A 27453-nucleotide genomic window follows, 5' to 3' on the forward strand; every position below is an offset into this window, starting at 1 on the left:
GTGGCAGTTGTCAACTGTGTGCAGCCTTATTAGTTAATGTCCATGGATGTTACCAATTGTGTCTTAACAGCAGAAAGTTGCAGGACACTGACCAGGCAAGACTTCACTTGAGGCAGCTATAAGTGCTCACCTGCAAAAACTGGCAAATATTTTTTTAAAGGCAACAAGCCACTAATAGTTGTTCCCAAGTGTCACTGGTGATGCTCTGGGAAAGTTTGCCAAGATCAAGAGATTTTTGTTGCTCTTGGTATGCAGTTCTTTTGCCACTTCCCACAACCACAAGGATTCAGTCTCTGAGATTTTCAACAATATAACTATGTGATTTGTGACCTTGTACCAGAGCTTTAGCCCCAGACAACTATTCCGACTTGAAGAAGTCAGGTCCAGCCATAGGAAACCAGAGTACTGAGAATTCAGGTCTACCAACCAGCACCCTGACCCTAACCCAAGTGTATAACAAAGAGAGAGAGAGGGAGGGCTGGAGAAAAATACAACCTGTCTTCTACAGCTGAAAGACTTGGCCTGAAGGACGATCTAGTGTCTTGGCCAGGGACAACATCCCTGGAGCAGAACAGCAGGAGGATGTTGCTAAAGAAGGTGTTTCAGAGATGTCACTTTTGGTCCATCATCAGCAAAAGGGTGCAGGGCAAAAATGCCCAGTCAAGTGAAGCACCCACTCATGACCAGGTATCCCTGCCAGGATCAAAACTAGTGCAGATTCCAATGCTTCTGCAGAAAACTACACCCTGAAAATCGGGAAAGCTTCCCATCTTAAACAGAACTCTATGGGACTTTGTGAGCTGCACTTTCAGTGTTCACCTTTTTCTCATGATTTTGCTGGCCTAACTTTTCACTGAGACTTTGCCATAATTTGTTTCTGTAGATCTTTATTGCCCTAGAAAGGCCAATAGCAGGTTACTAGGATTACTACAATTAAAGGTTGCATTATGCTTTCTGTCTTGACTTTGGAAAGCCATATTCCGACAGCAATTGGACATTCAGCAATCCCTATGAGCCATGGGTTACCAGGGTGAACGGCTGCCCCAAAACAAGTCACTCTGCATGAAACAGTCTGGGTTCACATGATGCAACAACTCACAGTGAATTATTTGTGATGGATTGTCATGTCATCTGACAACCTGTCAAACTCACAGGCTCCTGTCAAAACTCATGCTTTCTTTTAAAATCAGATTTTGATAGGATCATCTAGATCAGTGATGGTAAACTTATGGCACGCATGCCACAGTGGGCATGCAGAGCCGTCTCTGTTGGCACACAAGCCAAGTCACCCCAGCATCAGCCCAGCAGCCATGCACATATTCAGAAAGAGTAACGGCGCCAGGTGACGAAATCACCTATTAGACACGATTTGCCACAAGAGGCGGCGTTGAACAGGTGGCCAGAGGCAGGCACAACTGCCATGGCGGGTGCGCCAGGAAGGCAGTGGGGGAGCAGCGGGCACGCGTGCCGAGCACTGGCAGTGGCACCCTCCTCCTGACTCCTCCTCCTCCCGGCCCACAGCATGTGAGCAACCACCCAAGCCACCCTCCTAGTGCAGTGGTGGGACCGTGCTGACTCGGTAGCCGCAGGCTGGGTTCCCATGCTGGTGGCTGCGGTGGTGGGGGGGAAGCTGGGCGAAGGAAGCGAGCAATGGGGTCGAGGTGGCGGAGCAGCAGCAGCAGCTGGAGCAAGGAAGAGGAGAGAGACGGCGGCTGGAATCAATATGGTGCTTCCTGCGGAGGAAGGCCAAAACAAAGAAAAGTGGAGGCTGGAAGTGCTGCGAAGCGAAATGAGTGGGAGCACGATGGGGACCCCTCTCTCCACCTGACCCCACTCACCAAGGCTTGGCAGCTCTGTGGGGATGCCTCAAGGAAGATCCCAAAGGAAGCATGGAAGGGATCAGTGATAGCCTCTCTTCACCTTTAGTTTAGGTCTCTTTCCCCCCATTCCGCCCCTGCAGTAAACTTTCAAGCATTGCCAAAGCTCCTGAGGCATTCCTGGTGGCTGGTTTGGGGGCGAGAAGGGAGGGAGTGCACATGCCCAGGCACAAGCAAGCCTGGCGTCCCCCAACTTGGGAGCACTGAACATGAACATGGCTCTTTCTCTTTGTGTTTTTCTTTTAAGACAAAGGTGTTCATGTATGTATTTTTTTCTAAACTAAAACCTCAGTATTCAGGTTTTACTGTAGTGTTGCCATTTTGTGATAAATAAGTGGGTTCTGGGTTGCAGTTTGGGCACTTGGTCTCTAAAAGGTTCGCCATCACTGGTCTAGATTATATGCAGAAATCCCTGTCAAAAAGCACCTATCAAAAACCCACTTTAAAAGGATCCCTGGCCTTTGTGAGCTGCCCAAGTTCCATGATACTACAGATTTTCTTGGTTTAGCTCTCCATACTCTGGTCCACTTTCTCTTTGCTCTGAACCCAACTTGCACCAAACAAGTTGGGCAGGAAGCAGCCCAACTGTTGCACAAGTATAACTAGCAAGGCTGGTTATACTTAAAGGTTTTAAAAAGAGGTTACCAATCAGTGATGGCCCCTCCACTGTGCCACTTGTTGTAGGAGCTGTCACTAGCTTTCAGCTGGGAATCCGCAAAAGGTGGGGAGAGAGATGAAAGCCATAGCAAGCAAAGATGGGCTTACAGTCATGGTAGGAGATAGGAAGTGAATGCTATTTCTCCATTGAGCTGCTTGGGCATTGATGAGGTGACTGTAACTGGCAATGGTCCAGGCAAGAGCTGAAAGAGGTTCATTGCTTCCTGAAATCAAGAATGGGGTTAGTTTCCCAGGTTTGAGAACATGACAATCCATCATGAGTTCAACAACTCCTCAACAAGCCATGGGTTGCAAGGGTAGCTTGTTGCCCTCAAACAAGACACCATGTAGGAAATACAGACTGCACTGCGGCTTCTAACCCAGAATGATTCTAGTAGTTTTTTGTAGGTACAGTATATATTGCAAGTGCTAAATCGTATGGTAATAATATACTGGATCCCAAAATCTGATGAGAAGATATTCCTGCTTTATTACAGGCTATATTTGCAATAACTTAAAAGTTAAGTTGTAACAGAACTCACAATACCTGATACAGGATCTGTGAAACCTACTCCAGAATCATGCATTGCAAGTTCTAACCTAATTCATAATGAACTTACTGCCCAGGAGAGCTATTTTGAGTATAATAACAGTGTGCCTACTAACCCAGTTATATATCACTATCCGAAAAGCAGAGATAAGCACTTTAATTCTGTCAGGCCTCAGCATTGGGCTGGTGTCTTCAAAAAGCAGGTTTACATCAGCATTTTCCACACTGTATTAAGTCTAAACTCAGCAGGGAATACACCATGAACAAAACTGAGAGCCAAGAGAGGAAAATCTAACAAATAACAAGAAAAGAATCAGATGAACTAAATTTCTTTCCATCCCCTGCACTAATATGATCTGATAACTGAGGTATGAATTTACAAAACAATAGTTTCTCTTAAGGCTTAAAGCATTTCTCTATAGAATTAAGCAAAACTATTTTTCACTATCTTAGAATGTAACTTTTCAAAGCATATTGATAGAATTGATTCAGATTCTTCTATATGAAATACTATAGTTCTCATGAACTTTTCTGTTTTTAAAACTATTTTATTGTTATTACCCACCTCTTAACGATTTCCAATACTCTCTATTAAATATAGTATCCTAATGCAGATTCATTTTCAATAACAGTTATTTCATACTCAAAATATCAAGAGTCACTCACTCATCCAAACTCTAATTAATAAATGGCATCCAGTTTTTCTGAAAATATTGGATTGAGTTCATTTGTTCATTTCATAAAAGGTTATATTTATGCACAAGTATAAGAAATTAACCCTTTACTGATGGGATATGAGCTGCTCATCAGGACTCCCAGGAACTCACCAACAGATTCTGATACTTCTTGTTCAAGTGTCTGAGAGGCAACAGACACATCTTCTGTCCCTTCTGCCAAGTTATCACCTTGCAGTCTGGATAATAAAAATGCAAACCATTGTTAAACTGTATAGAAGATCCATTCATTCTGGTTTCATTGGGCAAATACAACAGTATTCATCTGCATAGTATCTCTTGGAGACAGCTGGAAGGTTTCCAGCTTTCATCACTAAGTATCTCCACATTAAATAAAGGGGGAACTGATGCTTTTCCAGAGGGTACTGCAAGATGCTAGAAGCACAGAAGTAACTACCTGCTGGTGTAACAGTGTATAGGTATATACAACTATTTTCACTTACTGCTGGCTGTGGACACAACGATGTACAGCTGCAGTGGGTGCTGCTAGCCACACGGAGCTGTGCTTGCATAGAGCTAAAGTAGCAGCCCCTATTAGGACCCCATGAGCCTTCCTCCTTCTTCCCCTGTAGCAATGAACTGTGCTCACAAGCAAGGGGAACTAATCCACTGTGACCTGTTACCCATACCATGCATGTGCAAACAGAATCAGTGGAACACACCTCATGATCTTCCATTTGCATTAAGAACAGGTATCTCATTCAAGCAAGATCAGCAGCAAGGGGAAATCAGCCTCCCCTTATTTAAATGCCCACTTACACCTCACCACTTTGTTCCTACTTTGAAAAACGGATCTCCCTCCACTTCCCCACACTCCAGTTCCCCTTATTAGTTTCATCTGAGTTTGTAACTTTGTAAGCATGACAGCAGAAGCTGCCTCTTTTTTATTATTGTTGTGAACTACTATGGGTGACAATTATTGTTCGGGGGGGGGGAATCAGATTAAAATGCAGTAAATAAAAAATGGGTCAGTTAAAAACAGGGGTTTTCTGAAGTTAAGCGGGGATCTCATAGCAATTTGTAGACAATTGGCAGGGATTTCTTATCATGACGAACAACAAAATGATTTTCTTCTGGTTTGGAGAGGTGAAGCTTGGATTTTTCTGCAGAACTATTGTGGGCTCTGTTATATCCGCTAGTCAAATTCCTGGGAAAATTTCTGACCTCAGAATTCTTTAATTCTAAATTTATTTTGCAGCTGGGTTGTGGTTATTTGTTGGATAAAAATCAAGGAAGATCTCCTATCCCTGCAGTCTACCCATCTTTCATTAAAACAAACAAACTTAATGTTATTGCAACAAACTGATAAAACAAATTTATCTAAGAGAGGAACTACTGATTACTTTAGGGGACAATCCAATGCATGTTTAGATAGTAAAAAAAGTCTTCCCAGCACTTCCCGATATGGCTGGGAATGCTAGGAATTTAATTGAATTGGACAGGATTGGATATGGAAAACTCAAATTGGATTGGGATTGCAGTGGAAGGAAAAGAGACTGCTAGCTTCACACTATGGTCCTGATCTCCTGCAATTACTTTAAGGTTTAAGAAAGATACAGCAAGATATTTAAAATAACTTGTAGTTTGGGCCTTCCAAGACAGAAGGACAAGGGATAATGGAAAACAGATTTTGAATGAAAGCTATTTCTTTTCTGTCACAGCACTCCAAGACATCCACAGAGAGGAAGCATTTAGACATTCCTCTTTCTTGCTTTTCCATTCACTAACTGACTAGCATTAGAATTTGAATTAAAATTAATGGCCTGTGTAATAGAATTTGTCATCCTTCTCTTAATGTTAGTCTGTCTCTGACCTGTCACGTCTAATGAAAAAATAGATAAATGTCTACAAATTCTTAACGTTCTTTTTCCCCTTAATTGTACTTTATCAGCCATCTACATTACTGCATCCCATTTGCCCAGACACCAGCTTTTATAGAGTAAGTGCAGCCCCTCTAATATGTTTCCATAAGCTGCAGGGATCTGTAGGAAACAGTTTTGTGAATGCATACATTGCCATCAACTCTGCAGCTTAGAAGAGAATAAGTCAATAAGGCAGTTTTCATCAACAAGACTGGCATACCATTTTTTCTTGGATGCTACCAGCCAACCATAATTCACAGAAAAGTGGGACAAAGACCATTTTCCAGTGGTCCATTTTGACCTACTACTACTGGAATACATTCCAGGAAGGGAACTAAGTTGGAATCTTTTAGCCAATTTCTTCTTCCTCTTGCTGTTCTCACTTGACTGGACCCTGCTTCTCAAGTCGAGATTTGCCTCAGGTTCTGTCTGAGGATTCCTTCATCTACCAGTGCATGAAAGGAGGCAGAAATTAATTACCCTGAAGGGGATAATACCAAAGAGCATGCCCTTGGGAGAGTACAAGGGATGCCCCCTAACATCTTCTTATTTCTTTTTGTTTGCTTCTTAGGGCCTGAGAATGAGCCTTGGTAGGAAGATATAGAGTCAAGCACCTGAATCTGTTGGGCTGCAAACAGTATAGTGATAGGTAAGAGGAGATAGTTATTTATTGCTTTGATTTAGTGCTGGAAGGAAGGCTACCCAAGTAAGGAGAATACAGTCAAAATAATTAATGGCTGCTCCATGTTCCAGCCCTCAAAGGAGATCTGGAAGCTGCCTTATCAGGACTCCAGGTGCTGCTTTTAAATGCTGGAGAGGTCTAAAACAAGATGAGGAGTGGATGAGGAGGCCAATCTGGCTTACATTACTGTGACCTAGGGTGAACCAGGAAGAATTAGTGATTCCCAATAATCCCCACTTGATCCAACAGTAGTATAGACTTGAGGGCCAGGGAGAATGAGATTGCCATGTTCTGTTCAAATTCTATCTCCTTCTCCAGGCTCCCTGACCATCTGACTACTAGTCTAGAGTGACTCTATCTTGGTTTGGGGTGGTAGACAGATTAGAGATTTAATGCCCACTCCATTGCTCAACAAGAGGTACAGAGAGGGCTGCAGATGGAAAGGCGGGAAAGAAAAGCCCCTTTTATGAAGATGAACTTGGATCGTTTCACAGGCAATCCTGCAAACAAACCAATAATGGTTCAGTAAAGTTATGTATATCTTTTTGGAGCCATGCTCTATTCTTAGATATAATCAGTATGATTATTAACTTAAGATTCATTGGTTAATTTCATCATACGTTCTTCAGTTGTGGCATTTTACAAAATGCAATTTTATTCACAAAGGATGTACTGTAGATTGTAATTTTGCACCACAGCATTTGAAGGATTATTCCATCAATTAGGTGCAATGCCATATAGCTGGTTATTGTAAAGCTGTCCTAATGAGAGTAGGGCTTACTCATGAGCATCTGTGGTTGTGAAAATACATGTGCACATGCACACACAAAATGAACATATATTCCGTGCAACAGGACAATTAAGACTGCAACCATTCCTACTTTTCCTTACAGAGAGAGCAATTCTTTGTGACATACTCTATAACCCTTTATAACAGGAAATGTTTTGATTATCACATCAACTTTTTCAAGTGTTGTTTCTGGATTTACTGAGTGGGAATATGTGGTAAACGAGGGAAATTCTATGCCTCATGAGATTTTGGTTAAGCTGTAACATAACTCTCTTGTCTTATGTTGTTTGTTTCCCATGACAAAGCTGGGATTTTGGAAGTAATGAGACAGCCATATTTTTCAAAGGGGGAAATTCACAGGGAGTTTACCATGAAATTGATTTAGCAGCATGGGATTCAAAATGATAGTAGTTCCTGGATTATTGTATACATTTTTCATTTAAGCACAATCCAACAAACAGCACAAGTGAAAGCAAAAGACTTAAATGTATTTAACTGTACTTTATGGCATAGCTTTATAATATACCCAACTCATGGTTTATTAGAAATATGTCTACTAAATTTGATGGAACTTATTTCCAATATATACACATAGGAGTAAGGCCACAAAAGCAAAATTTGTGCTTCCTTATTCAGAAGTGTGTCTCACTGAATTAAATGGTCAGTTTATTGTAAAGAAGGATCATTTTTTCATTCACTCCATAATCCATTCACATTTTCAGGATGCTTCTAATAAAGATGTGTGTGAAATAAGGTACAAAGCAAAGGTAATTATAAAGTAAGAGCCGAAATTATTATAGATGTATCAAAAAGTGCTGTTATAAAGATTGCAGGAGAAATAGTACACAAACTACCACTAGAATGCTGTGAAGAATAAATATGTCTTATTTCTATAACGTGACTCAATGTTGATTTTTATACTTTTGATTCATCTAGTTCCAAGTCTAAATATTCACAGAGTTAATTAACAAACCACAGCATATAAAACTACTGTGATAACTTAATTCATATCATATAATTTGTGACATTGTGATCTCAGGAATTCTATTACTTTCAAATTATATGAGATCCCTTTTTCGCACTGACTGTAAGAAGACAACATGAAGCATGAATGTTTACAATCAAAACAGTTCCTTGCTTCCAGTAATCTGTTGGCTGAAGATTATTTACTTCCAGGAATCTGTTGGTTTAAATGTTGCCACAACAGGAGGATTTTTTTTTAAAGAAAATGCATCCATCCCTGTGTCCTAATGTCTATGGAAATGTACCTGCATTGTATTTTTCAAGGCTAACTTCTGTCCAAAATATATAGCAAGAACATCTGGCTACTTGGCATGTGAGGGCATTTGGCCCAGATGCTCAGTGGTAGAATGCAGTTGGAAGATCTGAACACTGGGAAAGACTTATCAAACTGTTTAATTCCTGTCATGCTTGTCACCAGAGAAGCCCTCTTCTGCAAACATCTGATTGCTTTAGCAGGCATTCCTGAAGCCAAGGATTCTTTTTCTGAGACATTCTGAGTCCCAGGATTTCAGAGCCAAACTTTGCTATTTCTATTACTTCATGCCCATTTCTCTATATTTGAAACTTAACATGAGTTAATTCAATGTATTTTAAACTTAGTTAAGTTCACTGTATTTTGATGTTAGTAGCAGTAACAGTGTTAGGTAATCATCAAATCAATTAGTGAATACTCCTTGCACCACTACAAAAAGAAATCTACTCCAGTAATAGCATATTCTAAGTTCAAGACATATGAAAACACTATTGTGTAAATTATAGACTGTTACATTACTACAGTTATAAGTAGTACCTAGTTCATCTGCAGTACAATTTTTCTTCAACAGAAGGTGTATCTCTGTTGGGTCATGGGATGACCAAAGGAGACTTTTGCTATCAAACTGTCAGTACCTGGATCCCACCACACATCACATCTAATGAAAAGCTAGACCAGACCAGAAAGTATACCAAGCTATCCCGGAGGTTTGTCCAGCTGTCACCACCTGATATTTGTATCATACACGATGTGCATGGCCTTCTTAACAGAGAACGACAGGCAGGTGGCAGAGATGACACATCTGCTACCTGCATGATGTAAGCATGTACTGAGTGAGAAAAGGTGGTCTACTAAGGCAATTCTATGCCCTATCTACTACAGCAAGATAAAATTTGCCAACAGTAACTGAATGGTGGGATTGCACTAGAAGATGTCCCTAATCCAAGCAAGGTAAAAATAAATCCTCACTTCACTTCCAAAATTTAGTTGCTACAAGTCATGAGGCAACAACAAAGGGTAGGCATGGGACAAGATTTTAACATATGGATAGTTCTGTCAATTGAAAATAGTCAGATTATGAATAGCTTAATTGCTTGGGTGTTTAGCATTTTGTACTTTCTGATTTAGTAAAAGACTGGGTGAACTGCCTAAGCAGCATCTGCAGCAGCTACAAGTCAGTGACATGGAACCACAGCTTGATTCATATTCTGGTGTCTTCTCTTAAATGGTAAGACAACTTTTTCTAACAACAGTACCACACTATGATCATATGATCAAGTTATGGGGTATTTCTAGAAGTGTTATTCAGTCAGCATCGCCACGTAGGTAGCTTTCAAGAAGAGGCAGCTTTAAAACATAGATAATTTTATATAAAAGCAGAGTGGAGAACAGACAAATTTTAGCTTGATAACAGCACAGATTCCCTTTGTTTATATTTAATTAACCTTCTCTGGGCACATTTGAATAGAAAGCAGCAAAAGAGAATACAATTGGTGCATGTATTTTCTCCAAATAATGTGTTTGCTGATCTGTAGCCCTTACAGAAATTGAGTTGGCTACTACTGCCACTTGAAAGCCCTTCTCAGAAATGAAGATTTGTGTCTGAAAAAAAATCAAAGGATTTTCAGTTAACATTACCTTCAGAATTGATTTGGCTGTTTCATTTTTGGCACTCACACTGTAGATGGAAAAATAACTTCCAGCTGCCAAAGCCAGAAAGATTTCATATTGATTACATTCCTTCCAAAGGGATAGGATTGTGAAGTGTTATGAGGCAACGGCATGAAAACTCAGAAGACAACCATGCAACCAAATTTTCATTTACACAGGTGCATTTTTGAGGCTATAAATATCCTGTATCATCTTTGAAAAGCCACAGAAATGCAGGTAAGTAATCAAACACAGAGACAAAAAAAAAAAAAACCAAAAACAGAACCTGGAAAATAGCTGTAAGCTGTGACACAAGACTTATAAGCACTTGGAACAATTTAGTTCACTGTTAATGTGAATGGTGTAATATAGAAAGGGAACTTCAGAAATCCTTTTTCAATCCTTAATCAATTAGGGTAGCAGGCAGTAAAAAATAAGGTGCAATAACAGACCATACTAAGAGGGAAAGAATTCTGGCTGTCAAAGACTCTATTAATCCCTGTTCAACTGGCACTCTTCTTTCCGAACCTGCTGGGTCCTCAGACATGGTTAGAGTCCCTCTCAGGATTTTAACTGTAATAAATGTAGCCTCCTCTCCTAACAATCACCAGCAGTTCTGCATATAGGAATTAAGAGAGTTGTAGGCCAAAACATAAGGAAGATTTCAAGCAACTTTTAACTGCTGTAGAATCACTGTTTTCCAAACTGAATTCAGATGCTGTGGCTTTTCAATGTCCAGAAGCTGGGTTTCATAGATTAATTTCTGATGAAAGGCATTGCAAGTCAGGGTTAAAAATAAATAGGCAATTGAGAAAGGATCCTTCCTTTATTAAAATATTAGATAGGGAAATATTATTTCCCTTTCCATAGGAGCCTGGCTAGAATTGCTGTAAATTCCATGTTACAATATACAGTTTTCTAAAAACCCACAATATTAATATGAAAGATCAAAAACCAGACATATATTTATGAGCATGACTGTATATTATTTACCTGGCACATCTTGCACAAATGTTCAATGTGACTTTGGCTTGTGGTTCAGCTATATAGGTACTTCGAGTTTGGTTGAATTTGCTCCCAGAGGAAAGGACACTGGTTACCCCTTCCATTCGTAAATCATCAAGATCTTCTGCAAATTAAATAAAAGTAGCAAGTAAATAATTGCTCCAGCAATATTAATAGTAGATCCACTAGGGAGACTGCAGCAGTAAAACAATTAGATAAATAAGCTATTATTTAATGTACATGTTCATATAATAAATGTCGCATATTCTCAACTTATATGTCAAATAATTATAAACTGGTCACAGTATAGCAACTTAGGTTTAGGAGGGCACACAGGTGAATCCCTGCTTGCCTTTTTCATGTAGACTATCTCAGTAGGGAGAAGATACCACAAGAGTGGTACATTCCTTATTTGTACCCCGAATTTGTGAGGATGCAATAACAGAGCTGGAAAGGTAGACAAGTAGAGGAGTGAGTGCAGTAGCACGCTCTGGTCATAGTGGAGCCAGACAATATGGGGTTGAAAAACCTGAACCTGTTGTTCTGTCCTCCTCAGTACAGTGTCCCACCTGCAAGTAATGAGTTACTGAATTCATTAGCTGGAGTATATTGTTGAGACAGATGAATTTTTCACATATATGGCTACATTGGATATGTTTGCAGTTTCTTTACGTCCTCATAATGTATGCAACCATTTTCTTGTGCAGTCAAGCTTTGCTAGTTAGCCATGTAATCCACTTAAAAATTGTAAGCTACAGCAAACCATAAAATAATCCAACAGTGACTCTTTGTAAACAAAAGAGTACATGATACAGGACAATACCAAACTCTTGTTCTAAATTATTGCATGCACCTTACCAAGCATTTCTGTGCAAACACATTTTAAGCTAATTCCATCCTAGAATTCAAATGCTACTTCAGGTAGGAACAAAGCCTTGAGCATCCCTACTGAGATGTTGTTGCTGTAGCTGGGAGATTAAACAACAGATTCCCATTCCTTATCACAAACAGAGTTCAAAAGTGCCTTCTGTTCTAAAAAAAAGGGGGGGGGGTTGCTGTGAACAAATGGGCTTGGTGTTTAAGAAACATATGTGCAGAAGAAAGACCAAATTGAAAAATATGTTCTTACTCTAAGAGCATATCATTATGAGGCAAATATAAATGCATATGCAGCACCTTAGCAAATGTATATTTTTCAGGCTTAACTTCAAAGAACATGCTAGAAAGACAGACAGACAGACCACTGTTTCCATTAACTTTTACTGGGAACCAGTGAATAAAGATAAGCATAGAAAAGTTGTATGAAGAATTTTCCCCACAAAATTTAGAGCTAATATTTATATAAGACAGCACTGAAATTCATCCTTATCCTAAATCTATCATAATCTTGTCTTTATATACCTCTGTACTTGTGCTTATTTTTTGTCTAGACACCTTCTTCATTTGGTCCATTAATTGCTTCTAGCAAAAGTGACAGATTGACCTGAGGAGCTGTCTAACAAGAAGGGATTCCCCTCCTCCTTAATACAATCCAGTAAGAGAGAGAAGAGGTACAGTTTCACTTCTCAGACCTGTACTTGGCAGGGGAAGGGGGCAGTTAGAGATGACTGTGAAGGCCAAATGAACTGTTCCTCTCTCATAGCTGCACTGGCCACCAAATGTTATTAGAATTAAAGCCTAGTTAGAACAATAGTTAACACATTTCTTTTGATCTGAGAGCCTCTTCTGGGTGCTTCACTCTTACTCTCCTAGAAATCCCATCCGTTTGTGTTATAAATAAAGTAAACCTTTATTTATAATTTTAGTGGAACTTATGATGTGCCTCTTCCCCTTCCTTACACTTCTCTTTCATAATACCCTGAGTTCAATGCACAGTTCTGTGTCTGCTAAACAGGACTGTCTGGAATCCCAGTCTGACTTCAGAAACCCACTTCAAGGTCAGCTGGGACTCAGAATGCCCTTATTTCACCCTTGTAGCTGGTTAAAAACACAACTGTGCCAACTACAACTACAAAGTAACAAGAGCAACCTTGGAGTTTTGCGGATGGAGAGGAGGTAGGGCAAGGAGCAGACAGGCACCTTTAAAATAAGCAGTACCCAGGTGTCCCCCCCCCCCACTCCCTCCCCCAGCCTCCTTTCCTCACATGGATGAAGCTATATCCACGAAAACCCATGAAAGAATTGGGACTAGTGCTGTTTATTATTGGATTTGCCAGTTTGGAATGAACAGTATATTAACCTGAAATTAAAAGAAATTAGCACATGGACAGGTTATTACAGGGTTCAATGTAGAGTTGCACCATGGAGACAGACAATTAAGGGGAGTTTACATATTCCTTTTTTTATAGCTCTAGCAATAACATTTGCAATGTCCATAATTCTCCATAATGACTCATGACTGTTTAAATATACTCCCACATGCTTTAACCTAAGTTGCAAATCATAAAAAATATAAATTGTCTGAAATTTATTGCTGGCCTTTTCTTTCATATCAAAACTCTGCTTTTGAAAAGTGTACTTTGAGTCAAATTTATTTCATTACTTTATATTCATTTCTTTATATCTTATATTTGCTGAACTCAACTTTGTTTCTTTTTTTGAGAACAGCAAAAGTTCAAAGTGTTAACAACAGCCCATGATAAAAATAAAAAAGCAGTATCTTGCAAGAATTTCCAAAGTGTGTATTTTTTGGTTTAAATACCTATTTGCATTTCTAACTCGAGATTAGCAATTAACAAAGTTTCCAACCAATATATTAGCCAAATAAGTTATGCTACCCTGTATATCTTATATATAAATAAGTTATGCTACCCTGTATATCTTACATAAATAACATTTATTAAGAACATTTTAGCATTTTCTGCATATTTAAGTTTACTTATCTCTCCATCACCAAATGCATGAAGCAAACACATTAGTGCCCTCAAGTGGTAACAACCTTATTTTAGAAATAATGTTTCTGTTATTCAAAACGTTACTCTATAGTAATGTTAACATATTTGATTCAGTATAATTCATAAAACAAGAACTGTGAGCAATAGCTGATGAATAAAGTTATTCATACATATACATTTGATGCAATGTAACTCTTGCCAAGACTTTTTATATATTTTCTGTCTGTTGGCTTTTCCAAAAAGTAACCTTGCAGGGTCCAAACTACTCCAGTCAAGAAAGTAAGAAATAGACATTGCCCTCCGGCCAAGGCTGGCAGAAGTAGGAAATGCAGAGATTTTATTTGTCTTCTGCCCTGAAAAACTACTGGCCCTTTAAAAACAGAAGGAAGGTGGAGCTGAATTTCCATTCTCACTGCATTGCATTTCTCCCTCCACAAATCCAGGCTCCTGCATTTGCTGCCATTCTCTGTTTTACCCCCAAGAGGTTCCAATTCAAGCAATGCCAGCAGAGGATCTGTTTCTCAGTTTGACCTTCAGTGTGGGGAGGAACATAACATGGAGCATGAGCTGTTTGTGCTTCTAACAATTCTAAAGGACACAGAGCCTTTCCATACTGATATATAGGTCACTTGCTACCAGGAAAGAGAGAGAAAATAAAAGAAAGACAAATTTCAGGAGGACTGAACAAACTCCAACCAGTAAGTTTCTTTACCCCTTCTCTTCTGGAAATATTCAGGTAGCTAGGCAACCTCTGGAAAACTAATAATTTCCAGTGATGGGCATTCAGTTTGTAGACCAAGTAGAGACAGAAACAAGAGGAATGAATGTCTCAGCAATGCATTTCTCCAAATGGACCTTAAATACATTTAACAGCTTCTGGATTTTGCTTTATCATTTCTGAGACAGTGTAAATTATCTCAGTAAAACTTCACTGTCACAGAGCAAACTACTGAGAATTCATTCTAAGTCATGAATACTAAAGGCAGTTTCTATTCAACTTACTTCATTGCAGTATTACGGAAAATGGGCTTCATTTGTTTTCAGCAATTAATCCCAAATGCAACCTTTCTAAGCATTTTGAAATAGCACTTGCTTTTGAAATGTAAACATATCAGAACCAACCACAGCCAAAATTCCCATTAAGGTAAGTGAAATCTCTGTTTCTAGTGCTATTACAAAGCCGGCCTTATTAAAACACAGAGTCTCAAAGTGCTACATTGGCACAAGCCCTATTCATTGCAAAAAAGCTTCTACTTCAATAAGACTTTTCAGACATGGCAGTTGATTGTCTGATGTGATTTATGACCACCAGGTTTTAACCATGCATTGTAGAATTAGGGGGAAAAAAAACATCTGCAATGTGCCAAGCTTGGAGGGAAAAGAAGGATATTTTCAGTCTACCTGTTGGGAAGACATTTACCCTTAACTGTCATACTCCATTAGAAAGTACAGCCTCTGGCTTGTGAGTCAACTGAATGATCATATTATCGTTCAACTCACTATTTTGTATATCATCTGCCATTGTTGGTACTTAATAAATCAACATGGTAACAGTTGTGGAGTGATTTAAAGCAGGCTCCTTGTGACAGTTATAATCTATAGGCTGACCATGCATTAAGACAGGAAGGACAAAGCTGACAGGGCTTGATCGAAGTATTGTGAGATATACATGAAATGGGTGGACATTAAAAGGCAGCAAAAGTTCATATCAGGAAGCTGATAGTCTACAAAGGCTTTTAGAATAAATTTTAAGAAATTGAATGGTCAGAGTTGGAAAGATGATCCCCGTAATATGTAATCCCACTTTTCCTACCAGCAATCCAGTAGAGAATGTGAAGATGCTGACACCAAAATCACACGTGATGCCTCCAAGCTCAACAGGACTCCTATTCTCTTAAAGCAGGTTGGGAAAAATCAGTCAGCAATGTACAGAACAAAAATGTGATTCACTTAACCCAGAAAGGGGGGAAAGCAAACCAAAGATCTGAATAAACAAATAATTTACAATAACATTCTAAGCAATAAAGTAGAGGTAATAATTCAGCTTATTTCTTAAGACCTGTCTCTAGCTGTGCAGTCTAGGGCATATCAGTTGTTTATGGAGCGAGTAGATAAATGTAGTTGACTAACAGCTGGAAGAAGTTCAGAATGCTGTTGCTACTGTTCTATTTTTCTAGTCCTGCTTCAGCCTTTCAGGCCTTGTCTTTTTCTCATCACCATTTCCTCAGAATCTTTTATCATGAATTTCCCCTTTCTACCTCATGCTCTCCTCAAAATCTCTCCCTCCTAACAGCCTATTTTGGTCAAAAAGGAGGGAAACGCTTCACAATTCAAGACTTGTATAACACGATTCCATATGGAATAAACTGGCAGAATCTCCTGGGTGTGGTTGAGCCCCATGGGAAACAGCCTGTAAGAGAGGCACTCAAGAAGGCTTTAATAGAAGGAAACTATAATTAGAAAGTGAAGGGTCACAACCAGTCAAAAGTTATGCAAGGTAATTAAGAGCACAGCAAAGCAGAGATTAATACCATCTTGGACGGCATCTGCAGTTGCAGCTAAACTGGAATAGCTCCTTGTGAAGTAAACCATTGAGCCAGTAGGGAACCAGCAGCATCTGAGGCTAATCAGCTCTGGTCCCTTGGAAGCACTACCTCCTACTGGACATTGACTGCAACCTGAAAGGGCCTGTGCTCATTTCTATTGCCTTAAGTTTCTATCTGACAGAGGAATCTCACAGGCTTTGGGTGAACCATTCTTGGAGGCTTAGGCTGAGAAAAGGACCAAGCCCTTGAAAACAAAGGACATGACAAGTTTCTCAAAAGTCCATCTGAAAGTGAAGTAGTCATTATCTTGTTGGGCTCACAGTCCATTTTGGGGTGACACAGATGTTCCAGACCAAGGACCATGCTAGCACCAACAGTGTGAGACAAGGAAATAAAAAGAGCAAACAGCAAACAAAAAACCAAGAGTTCTGCAATGAAAGAGAAGGTACAGGAAAGTTATAGGTAAAAGGGAAGATGAGTATCATTTGTAAAACACATAGGTTGTGATTCATAGTGATTCTCTGGCCACACACTGATTCACCTCCAGGCTCTGCTTTTAGGTGAAGCTGCAAAACAGTCAGTGAATGATAAGCTAAAGGCATAACTCTTTACTAGAGAGTATTCCAACAGGTTGTACAGAAGGATATGAGAAGCAGGGTCATTCTACCAGCCCTGCTTAAAGACTACTTAATTTTTCCAACTTACTAGCCCTCTTCCTTTGTTCCATTCTTAGTATTAATAATAATAATTTGATTCATATCCCACTCTTCCTTGCAAGGAGCCCAGATATGCTATTTTAGATTGTGAGCCTGTATTGTTTCACTAACTGCATGCAAGTTCCTCAAGGAGATTGATTGGCTGTTCAATAATAAATAAATAAATAAATAAATAAATGGAAAATATTTGAATTCTAGTTTCCTGTCACTCTAATCTTCTATTACTATTAGAATAGAACTGTTTGTAACAAGTACATGCAGCAACAATTCTGAATGGGAAGATTTTCCCAGCATTGAGAGGAAGAAGTATATTCACCAAATAGATTTGTTTCTATTTAAGACTGGGTATTTTCCCCTGTCTAATGATAGAAATACTCAGATCCTATGAAAAGTAGGTTATAATCAATTGAGAATAAATCAACAATGCAATAAGATAGTCTATCATAAATTTCAGTAATGCTTGACTACTGATAAAATGTTTTCAGTATTAATGACCTGTTAATCTAATCATCTAGTTGAAATACTGAATGTGCTAATTTAACACCCCATATTTACATGTATTCTTCAATATCTGGTTGTGCTACAAATCTGGGTCCCTATTTCCTCAGGTTCTTCAGTGGAATAGGTTCTTTTTCTAATTAGGTTCATCCCCATTGATTAGTAGCAAACATGATGGCTTCCCAACTATGGAATGATTTACCTACTCAGGTCTGCCTGGCACTAACCTTATTATCCTTTACACTCCAGGTATAGCCCTCTATACCAAAGAATTTAAAAACACAAGGATATCCTACAAGGACTATAAGAGACTACCAATTTCAGGTACTTTATAGGTCTTCCAGCTATCCTGCATTGCTTCAGCTGTTCCTAATTAGTTTTTACTTTTTTGTATTTTGGAAAGCATTTATGGCATTTTAGTGCACTGTTTTATGCACAGTTATGAACCACTCAGGGAACATCATCTATTGGGTGGCAAATAAATGAAATAAAGAATAAGAATAAAGTGCAGTATGATTATATGCATGTTTACTTGAGTCCTGTTTAATTATTCATAGTAAGTGCTCACAATTTGTAACCTGAGGGACTTCTTGCACTGAATGTGAATTCATTATAAAATGCATGAATTAGAGGGATATAATTTCTTATCATAACATAATAGATGGATACTAAAGCACTATTTCCAGTTCAATCATAGCAACACAAATTTTAGCACCACCACAATTTAACAAAGTCAAAGAAGATCAACCTGAAGCTTTCCTTGCTATTTGGGTATATACACATCTCTTCTGATTTTTAGTATATCATAAATTATGAGTCTGGTCTTCATAAGTAATCCTGCTTAATTAAAATTACATCATTATCTAAATTGCTACTTAATATTTAGGTAAACCTGCTCTAATTTTGTAATACAGTATTTTGCATTGTTGCTGTTTCATTGTTTTCTGTCCTGACAATTTTTATTGGAGAGTGGCATTAAAATGTGTATTTAATTGCATACATTGTACTACTAATGGAATGTGGGTGAATGGTAGAACATTTTGCCATATCTATGATTGGATCCATACTTAGTCCATAGTTAGAAGAGACCCACTGATATCATAACTAGCTTAAGCTTCCTGAATTTCAGTGAGGCTAACCCTGAATCCAACAGTTTCCTCTTTCTAATATTCACCATATACTATGTGACTTGACATCAGTTGAGAAAAGTATGTACTCAGTTAATTTAGCATAATAGTTTTATTTGTGGTAGGCTTCATCTTCAAACCTCAAGAGAAGGAAGCAAATTGCATAAAAGCTGCAATATTTATTATATGCCTACACTGTCCAAGCTCTCTAGCCAGTTCACAAAGTACCATAGGTTCGCCTTTCTCAATCTATAATGAATCCCTGGACACAAGCAAGTGAATCATCAAAATGGCTTGGTTTATTTGTCTAGTCAAAAACAGTTAACATCATGTGTAGGTGAGAATGCCACCCAATGAAGCAATCAGTCTATAAAAAGAGTAGTAATTCATGTGGTTAATCTGGAAATTAATTTCTTAAAAATATAAGCATCCATTATTAATCTATTTACTGCATTTTATACTATCCTTTCTCTAGTAAACTAAGACCAGTGTAGGATCACATGTGAGTATGTGATTTTATCCTAACATTCACCATGTAAGATATAGTTAACATACAACAAATGATAGGCTCGGTGACTTTGTCTTCCCTGTCCTCCAACCACGATATCACACTGGCTGTAACAAGGTCATATGGAGAAGAGGAAGCACTATACTATGTTTCTGTAATTCAAAATTCATTTTGTGCCCTTTACTAAATGTTTCCACTGTAGTTAGAAAAGAACTTAACAGGTAGGTATCTCACATCAAATCTAACACCAATAAAATTGTGCAAATACAAAACTCATTATAATGTGGTTTTACATATAGTTAACATATTTGCAAATTTTTATTGAAGTAAAAGAATAACATAAGAAAAAATCAAAACTATATCAATGATAACAAGTTTGGCAATACTTAATAATTTAATGACAGCATTTTGGTCTGTGCCAGGAAAAATGTGTCAGGGGAAAAATGGTGCACATTTACCTTTCTACTGAAGAACACCCTGAGCATCTGGCATGGTACTGTTACATATGACAAGGTTTTCTGAGTCATATTCAGAGGTACACACTGAATCCAGATGGGGCCTCAGGAAAGAGTTCACTGCAAAGGGTGATTAGGCTGCTGAGTACAAGGGAGTGGCCCTGTACCTTTTAGTAGTAGTCCCACACCCCACAAATCATCTTCTATTAGTAGGTCATAAGACCCTTTTTTTCAGCTCTTCAAGAAGCTCCGAAGATTCACTTTTTTCTTGGCCTCTCCATAATCTGTGGGCTGCAGGTTTAACTGGTGTTATCTGTTTTCACAGTATTTTATCGGGTAGGTATTTATTGATTTCTAATAGTTTGAGCATATTTTTGTATTCTTTTTAGTTTGTATGCTACCATCCAGTGGTGGAGAAGCCATCCTTAAGATAAGCTTGCCTGCTATTACTGCTCTTCATTAAAAATAACTTCACTAAAGTTCTCCAAACTCAGTCAGAAAGTACTCATCTATGGGAATGCTGCATGTTTCTCAAAGTACTAAAATGCCACACAGTCTCAGGATAGCATAAAAGGAATGGGTCAGAATCTCAGTTCAGTAGTAGAATACATGATTTGAATGTAAAAGTGCCCAGGTCCAACCTCTAGATGACCTTTTAAATGCTTTTAACACCACTTCCTGGGTACCTGCAATGTGCTAAAGCTTCTTCAATGAGGGCTCCATACTCTTCACTAACATGTAATGTGTACAATATTCCTGTTAAATTGTAAATATGAAATTGCGGGTGGTATAGGGATGCAAATTAATTTAACAAAAAGAAAATAAATTTAGTATTATATTTAAGAAAATGAACAGAGTACATTCCTTCAGCAGCATCAAAGATTAAGCAAGCAACTGACAGTGTGGAAACAAATCATTTGAATGAGTCAGCAAATGCAGTGAAGACTATATAATGTTATGAAAGGGCTAAAATTCATGTGACATTGTAGAAAAATGGGTACATTCATAAGAATGAAGGGCAATCCAATTTATTACTGACAGAGAACAAATATTCTCTAATCTGGAAATGTTTTCAGTTTATTTACTGAGGTCTGCCCTTTCAGACCATATATTTAAGTGAAATAGCCTACATGTTTTTAAAATGAACAATGAATTATGTTTAAAATGAAACATAATGATAACCAGCACTTCCTGTCCTCCTTTCACGTTTGGATTTTTAAAAATACATGTTACCCACATGAAACGGAGGTAGTTCTATTTTCCCAACATGAACAAGCCCTGAAAAAAAAGGCAGTCATCCATATCAGTGGTCACCAATCATTGCTTTGCAAAATAAGAGGCACAGGGATAAATGCAGCAATGGAAAAACTTATATAACTCTCTATAATCCAAGTTCAAGGACACAGGTTCAAAACATGTTTGGTCTCAACTAAGAGGACATCCTAAAACTCATCTGTAACTCAACCTGCAAGGCAATGATCGGGGTGACAGCCGAGCTGTCTTTCAGGGAAGTTCCTTTGCCATTGCAGTTGCAATACCTAAAGGAAAAACTTCACTTTAGTTGGATATGACGACAACAGGGAAAAATTTATACACATTTTGTCCAATGAAAAGGGCACAATTATATATAATTAGATGCACGTACCTTTTAAAAACATGGATGTAGCAGATGAGAATAGACAAGAGACTACACTTTCAAGGCTTCTAAGGTATACAAGCATATTTCCACATGAACTCACATTTGGGAGCAGAGTTCAGATCTCTAATGCTGAATCACTATGGTGGGAAAACATCTTAAGTGTATTAAGTGAACTCTTAAATTACCCAGTAGTTCCATTGCATCATCTTCATTGTCAATATCTTCTTCAGTCACTGATGGAGCTGTGCTTTGTACAGAATCAAATGAATCCTGGGAAAGCATAGCAGCTAGTAGTTTCTTATGTTGCTGCTGCTGGTGTTTCAGTCCTTTGGTCTTTGGTTCCATCTTTAAACTAGAAAAGAAAGAATTGCCTCCTTCATTTTTCTGTTTCTCCAAAACAAATTTAGAGCATCTGTTTAACTCTCAGGAGAACATACAAGTGAGATCTAGCCTAATCAGTGTGAAAAATTAATCATATCTAAGTCCGATTGATTTCAACTAAGCTTAGTCTGGATACAACTCTATACAGTTAGGTACTTACCATGAAGTTTCATTCTGATCTGATGAACAGAAGACAACTATCATGGGTTAACTCCTTCCACTTTCCAGGAATGTGTGACCAGGCTTTTTGTTTTGGTCCTGGCCTCTGTGGCTTCTCTCACCCAGTTCTTTTCTAGTTGAGCTTTTAGCTAGATTAGTGATTAAGGAGCTAAAAACACAAAGAAGGAAGAACACAGAAAAGGAAGAACTGATGGATATAGCAGTCACTGAAAGTACAGGTGAGAACTAGGCTTGCACCCTGGCCTAGAGAGGACAGCACTGAAGTCTGTCTGTGAAGCTTGTCTGTGAACAGGGAGTTGTTCTTCAGGAGAAAGACAGCAGTCTGGCTAAGTGTCACCAGTTTGTGACCAAATGCCATACCAGTCCTTGTAGGACTTGAAAGAAGGAATGACAGCACTCTTCACATAGTTGAAGAATTTGGCAGAACCATAGCCTCTGGGTCAAAATGGATTTATGGACACTAATGTTTCTCATTCTTTCTTGGTGTTATTTTTATCCCCTTTTTTGGACAACTGTGTCCTGAAGAGAATACATGAAGCCTGCCTCTTGGCTGGAATGAACAGAGCACAGTCACAGAGGCAGGTATCCAGAAAAGAAGCACAGTGGCCTACTGGAGTGGGCTGAAAAGATGGCAAAGCTGCTGAAAGACCGGCATGTATCGAGTCACTTCACTGGGATTACATTGTCAGTTTAGGAAGATGGCCTCTGTATAGAGAGTCTTCAGAATATGCAATAAAGATGGGATATTGTATTCCAGAGTTGGAAGGAGACAGCTTCTGTGTAAGGATTTTCACTGCATGTCTTCCTTGAAAATTATGTGGGCTAAGACCATCTTGTTGCTGGTTTTGACTATATGTGGGCAATTCTTTTGATGAAGAAGTGCATGGCATGAGTTTTCTTTAAATCTGTTCCAATGTATTTTTAACCAATCTGGGAAAACAAAAATGATGGTTGGCAGAGAAATAACTGGGTGAACTGCGTAATCTTCCTTCCGGAATGTTTACACATGCTAGCAAGTCCTCTGGGTTGATGTCCAGATCAGCCTCAGCTGAGGCAGAAACTAAGAAGAGGAAGCACAATACTGCATCTTCTACTTCTAGGGAGGATCTGCTGCATTTAGGAGTATCAATTACAACAATGACAGTGGAAGGGTTTGTATGTTGGATACACATGCCCATGTCCCTGCTAGCTGCTCACAATCTGGTAGTCAAACACTCCTCTGAAGCTTGAGGGTCAGTTACAGTGGTGATGGAAACAAGGGACACAGAGTCCTCAGGGTCTGAAGAAACAGCAATCAAACAGCACCAGCTGTATTTCCTATTCAAGTACAGCTGGTGTTTCACAAGCAGTAGATTAGTTTTGACAAACCTAATGTGAGTAGCTGACTACTCTAGTCCTTTTGTAGATCTGGAGCCATCTTGTGGCATATGACAAGAAGAATCAAGAGAAGGGAAAAAACCTCACTCCTTACACACATGCACACACACACAGACACCCCACACACACACAATCAAGACAAGGCTTGATCTTAGCAGTCTAACATTTGCTTAGAAAAAAGATAGGAATAACTTAAGAGAATGATGAGGCAAAAGTACACAGTTCATTGAAAGAGAAACTAGAGATAGTTTAGCATAGTTTGAAAGCTGAACTGGGACTAGAGCGATTCAGCAGGTTATATTCCCTACTCATTCATGTAGGGAACTCTGGGCCAGCCAAAGACTCTCAGCTTAGCCTGTTGCACAAGCTTGCTCTGAGGATAAAACAGAGAGGAAGAGAACCTTGTAAGCTGCCTTGTGTTCCTTGCAAGAGGAAAAAGGTGCAGTATAAATGTAAGGTAATAAATAATAGGAAGTTCTATCATGGGCAAAGGCAACAAAAGAACCACCTGGGAAGACCTAAGGAGGCCATGTCCTTGGCAAAAGTTCCTGATCACATGTTCCTTGCCAGTTCCTTGCCAATTCTGGGTAATGGGAGGAGCTAACCCATGACAAATGTGTCCTAACACTGGATGAGAATTATAATTCAAGAATTAAAAATCTTGAAGTTGTCATGTGTAGTAGGTAGCCCTATACATTGCCTGATTTATTTGTCAACACATTTAAAAATGTTCATTTAAATATATTGTTTTTATATGTCTCAAAATGAAAAGCAAGGGCTGTTTGTTTGTTTTAGAGTAGCCCTGTTTGCTAATTCCTAAAGTCAGTAACCATCTAAAAAACTGAGTCTCAAGATGTCCTTCTGCTTATCAACAGAGTCCCACTCTATTTGTACGTGAAAGGACACCTTTGGATCAATCAAATAAGTTTCTGAAATAACAAAGTGACTGAAAGATATTAACAAAATCAATTTCTAAAAATGCATTTAAAACACAAAATTGTTCTGGCTTCAAACTTTCCTACCATTTCACATCAGTTTTATAGAAATAACTACTCTATATACTGACCTTTCTTACAACAATTATATTTATTAAGTGACACTATTATTAGATATGTACCAGGAATATAACTGTATTTAGTAAAGAATACTAACTAGATAAGGCTAGTTGCACTATAATTGTAAATTGCAGTTTATCCAAGCTCAGTGATCCTGTGACAGTTTCATTTACTTCATAGATGTTTAAAACTCCTTGTAGTTTATGGTCACATATTCATGGAAGCTAACTATTGCCCCCAGTATCAGAGCAGTATGCGTCCTAATATCAGTTGCTGAACATAAATGGGTTTCCTTTCTGTGGGTTTTCCAAAGGAATCACATTGGCTAGACCATCATGGGAACAGAACACTGGATTAGATAGGGCTTTGACCTGATACAGCTGGGCTCCTCTTATTTTTCCCTATATACAGCCTTAGGCCCCTCTTGGAGGCACACTTTAGCATGGAGATGGAATTTGAGAGTGTCAAAGGAACTGAGAACAATACCAGAAGGAGGCCAGAATAGTCTTACTAGGCTGATCTATCAGGGCCACCCAAGGCAGAATGGCAAGTCTGAGACACTAAACTTAGATGCATCCACTCTCTTCAGAAATAACAGTTGCATAAGGATACAGTAATCCCCCTTCTGAATTTTCTTACCTTAAAAACTCTATGATGAACCATTCCAAAATGAATCAAGTGATATTGCCAAAAATGACCCCCCCCCCACCTCCCAAAGTTGTAAGGCGCTTTATGAGCTGCTGGGAAAGGGCAAATGACAAATACAAGCAGCACGGTTGCTAATGATGCTACTTAATCAAACCCAAAAGAAAGTTTAGAGGCCAATATGCACAGAGGTAAAAGGAAAGTCTAATGCCACACAACACCTGCACTTGGGATATGGAACATGAGAAGTATGAATCAGGGCAAACTGGAAATTGAAAAAAATGAACATTACAGAACTTAGTGTGAGTTTACTAAAGAGGACTGAAGTGGGATGTTTCCAGTCAGACAAACACCAAGTTTTGGAAAAGGCAAACTCAGGGTGACTCTAATACTGTGGTAAAATAGAGCACATGCAGTAAGAAACTATAATGCAAAATCTGACCAAATCATATCAGTCAGGATTAGTGTAAAACCTAGACCACCATTCAAATCTACCAGCAACAGATGTTGAAGAAGAAAAAGGAAATTTGTATGCAGTTGTTCAAGAGGAAATTGATAACACAATAGATAACAAGACATCCTGATAATCATATGTGACTGTAATGCAAAAGTAGGAAACAGATCATAATCAAATGTGCTAGAAAAAAGGTGAAGTGGTAAAAAGCAAAGCAAGAAAACAAATCTTAGACCAGGAATAGACTGTGCTGGTGACCATGAATTCTTAATTTCAAAAATCAAGAGTTCAAGCTAAAAAAAGATTTGGCACAGAAACATAGTGCCAAAATACAACTTAAATAACAGTTCATATAAAGAACAGATTTGCATTGCTCAACTCAATTAACCATGAACCAGAAGAACTGTGTATTGAAATGGGAGCAATTATTAGGCAAGAATATCAAAACACAATTCTTGTAGCAAAAGGAGAGAAAAACAAACTTATATGTGTGTGACAGAAGAAACATTCACAGTTGCAAAGGAAAGGCAAGAACCAAAAGCAGAAGTTGACAGGATAAATCCTGAATGAAATTTTCAGCAAATATGACATAGAGACAAAAAGAACTATTACAATGAACAGCACAAAGAAATAGAAGAGAGCAACAAAAGAGGAAAAATGAGGGACCTCTTCCAGAAGATTCAAGAAATAAAAGGGAAATTCAACCTATGTTAGGAATACTGAAAAAAAAAATGTCCACAGAACAATTACAAAACTTTACTGTTAATAATGAAGAAAGCAACATTGTGAAAGATTTCACAAGCTATGGATCAGTCATCAATTCAAAGGGAGACTGCAGTCAAGGGATTCAAAGAAAACTGAGACTTGAAAGGTCAGCAATGAAAGAACTAGAAAATATTATCAAGTTTAAAGACTGTTTACTAGAGACCAAGGTCAAGATCATCAAAATATTGCATTCCCAATCATAATGCATTGGTGTGAAAGTTATACAGTGAAGAAAGCTGAGAGGCAGAACATTGATACATTCAAGCATGGTACTGAATCAGTGAACTAAAATGGACAGGAATGGGTGAATTTAATTCAGATAACCATCAGGTATACTACTGCAGCCAAGAATCCCTCAGAAGAAATGGAGTAGCCTTCATAGTCAATAAAAGAGTAGGAAAAGCAGTACTGGGATACAATCTCCAAAATGACAGAATGATCTCAGTTCAAATCCAAGGCAAACCATTCAACATCACAATAGTCCAAGTCTATGCCCCAACCACTGGTGCTGAAGAGGCTGAAGTTGACCGGTTCTATAAAGGCCTACAACACCTTCTAGAATTAACACCAAAAAATGATGTCCTCATCATCATGGGGGATTGGAATGCTAAAGTAGGAAGCCAAAAGATACCAGAAAAACAGGCAAGTTTGGCCTTGGGGTACAAAATGAAGCAGGGCACAGGCTGGTAGAATTTTGTCAAGACAATACGATGGTCATAGCAAACACTCTTTTCCAACAACCCAAGAGACAACGAATGTTCAAACTACCACACCATTGCACTCATTTCACATGCTAGCAAAGTGATTGCTCAAAATCCTACAAGCTAGGCTCCAGCAGTATGTGGACCAAGAACTACCAAAAGTACAGGCAGGATTTGGAAGAGGGAGAGGAACTAGAGTCAAATTGCCAACATACGCTGGATCATAGAGAAAGCTAGGGAGTTCCAGAAAAACATCTACTTCTGCTTCATTGACTACACTAAAGCCTTTGATTGTGTGGATCACAACAAATTGTGGCAAGTCCTTAAAGAGATGGGAGTACCTGACCATCATGTCTCTTGAGAAACCTATATGCGGGTCAAGAAGCAACAGTGAGAACTGGACACAGAACCAATCAGTGGTTCTGTGTC

At 38.7% G+C, this 27453-nt stretch overlaps 1 protein-coding gene across 1 annotated transcript in view; it reads right to left on the bottom strand.

Annotated features, from left to right (window-relative positions):
- Nucleotides 1-27453, bottom strand: part of CUNH8orf34 (chromosome unknown C8orf34 homolog) — a 105703-nt gene that overhangs the window by 34499 nt on the left and 43751 nt on the right. Inside the window, exons 7-9 of the mRNA XM_044424208.1 lie at nt 21652-21818; nt 11072-11207; nt 3912-3997 (exon numbers count right to left, since the gene is read on the bottom strand). Coding sequence (XP_044280143.1) covers nt 3912-3997; nt 11072-11207; nt 21652-21818 — 389 coding nt within the window. The remainder of the gene's footprint in view (nt 1-3911; nt 3998-11071; nt 11208-21651; nt 21819-27453) is intronic.

Source organism: Varanus komodoensis, unplaced genomic scaffold (assembly GCF_004798865.1).
Source record: "Varanus komodoensis strain SLA01 unplaced genomic scaffold, ASM479886v1 scaffold14_1, whole genome shotgun sequence".
Classification (NCBI taxonomy): Eukaryota; Metazoa; Chordata; class Lepidosauria; order Squamata; family Varanidae; genus Varanus; species Varanus komodoensis.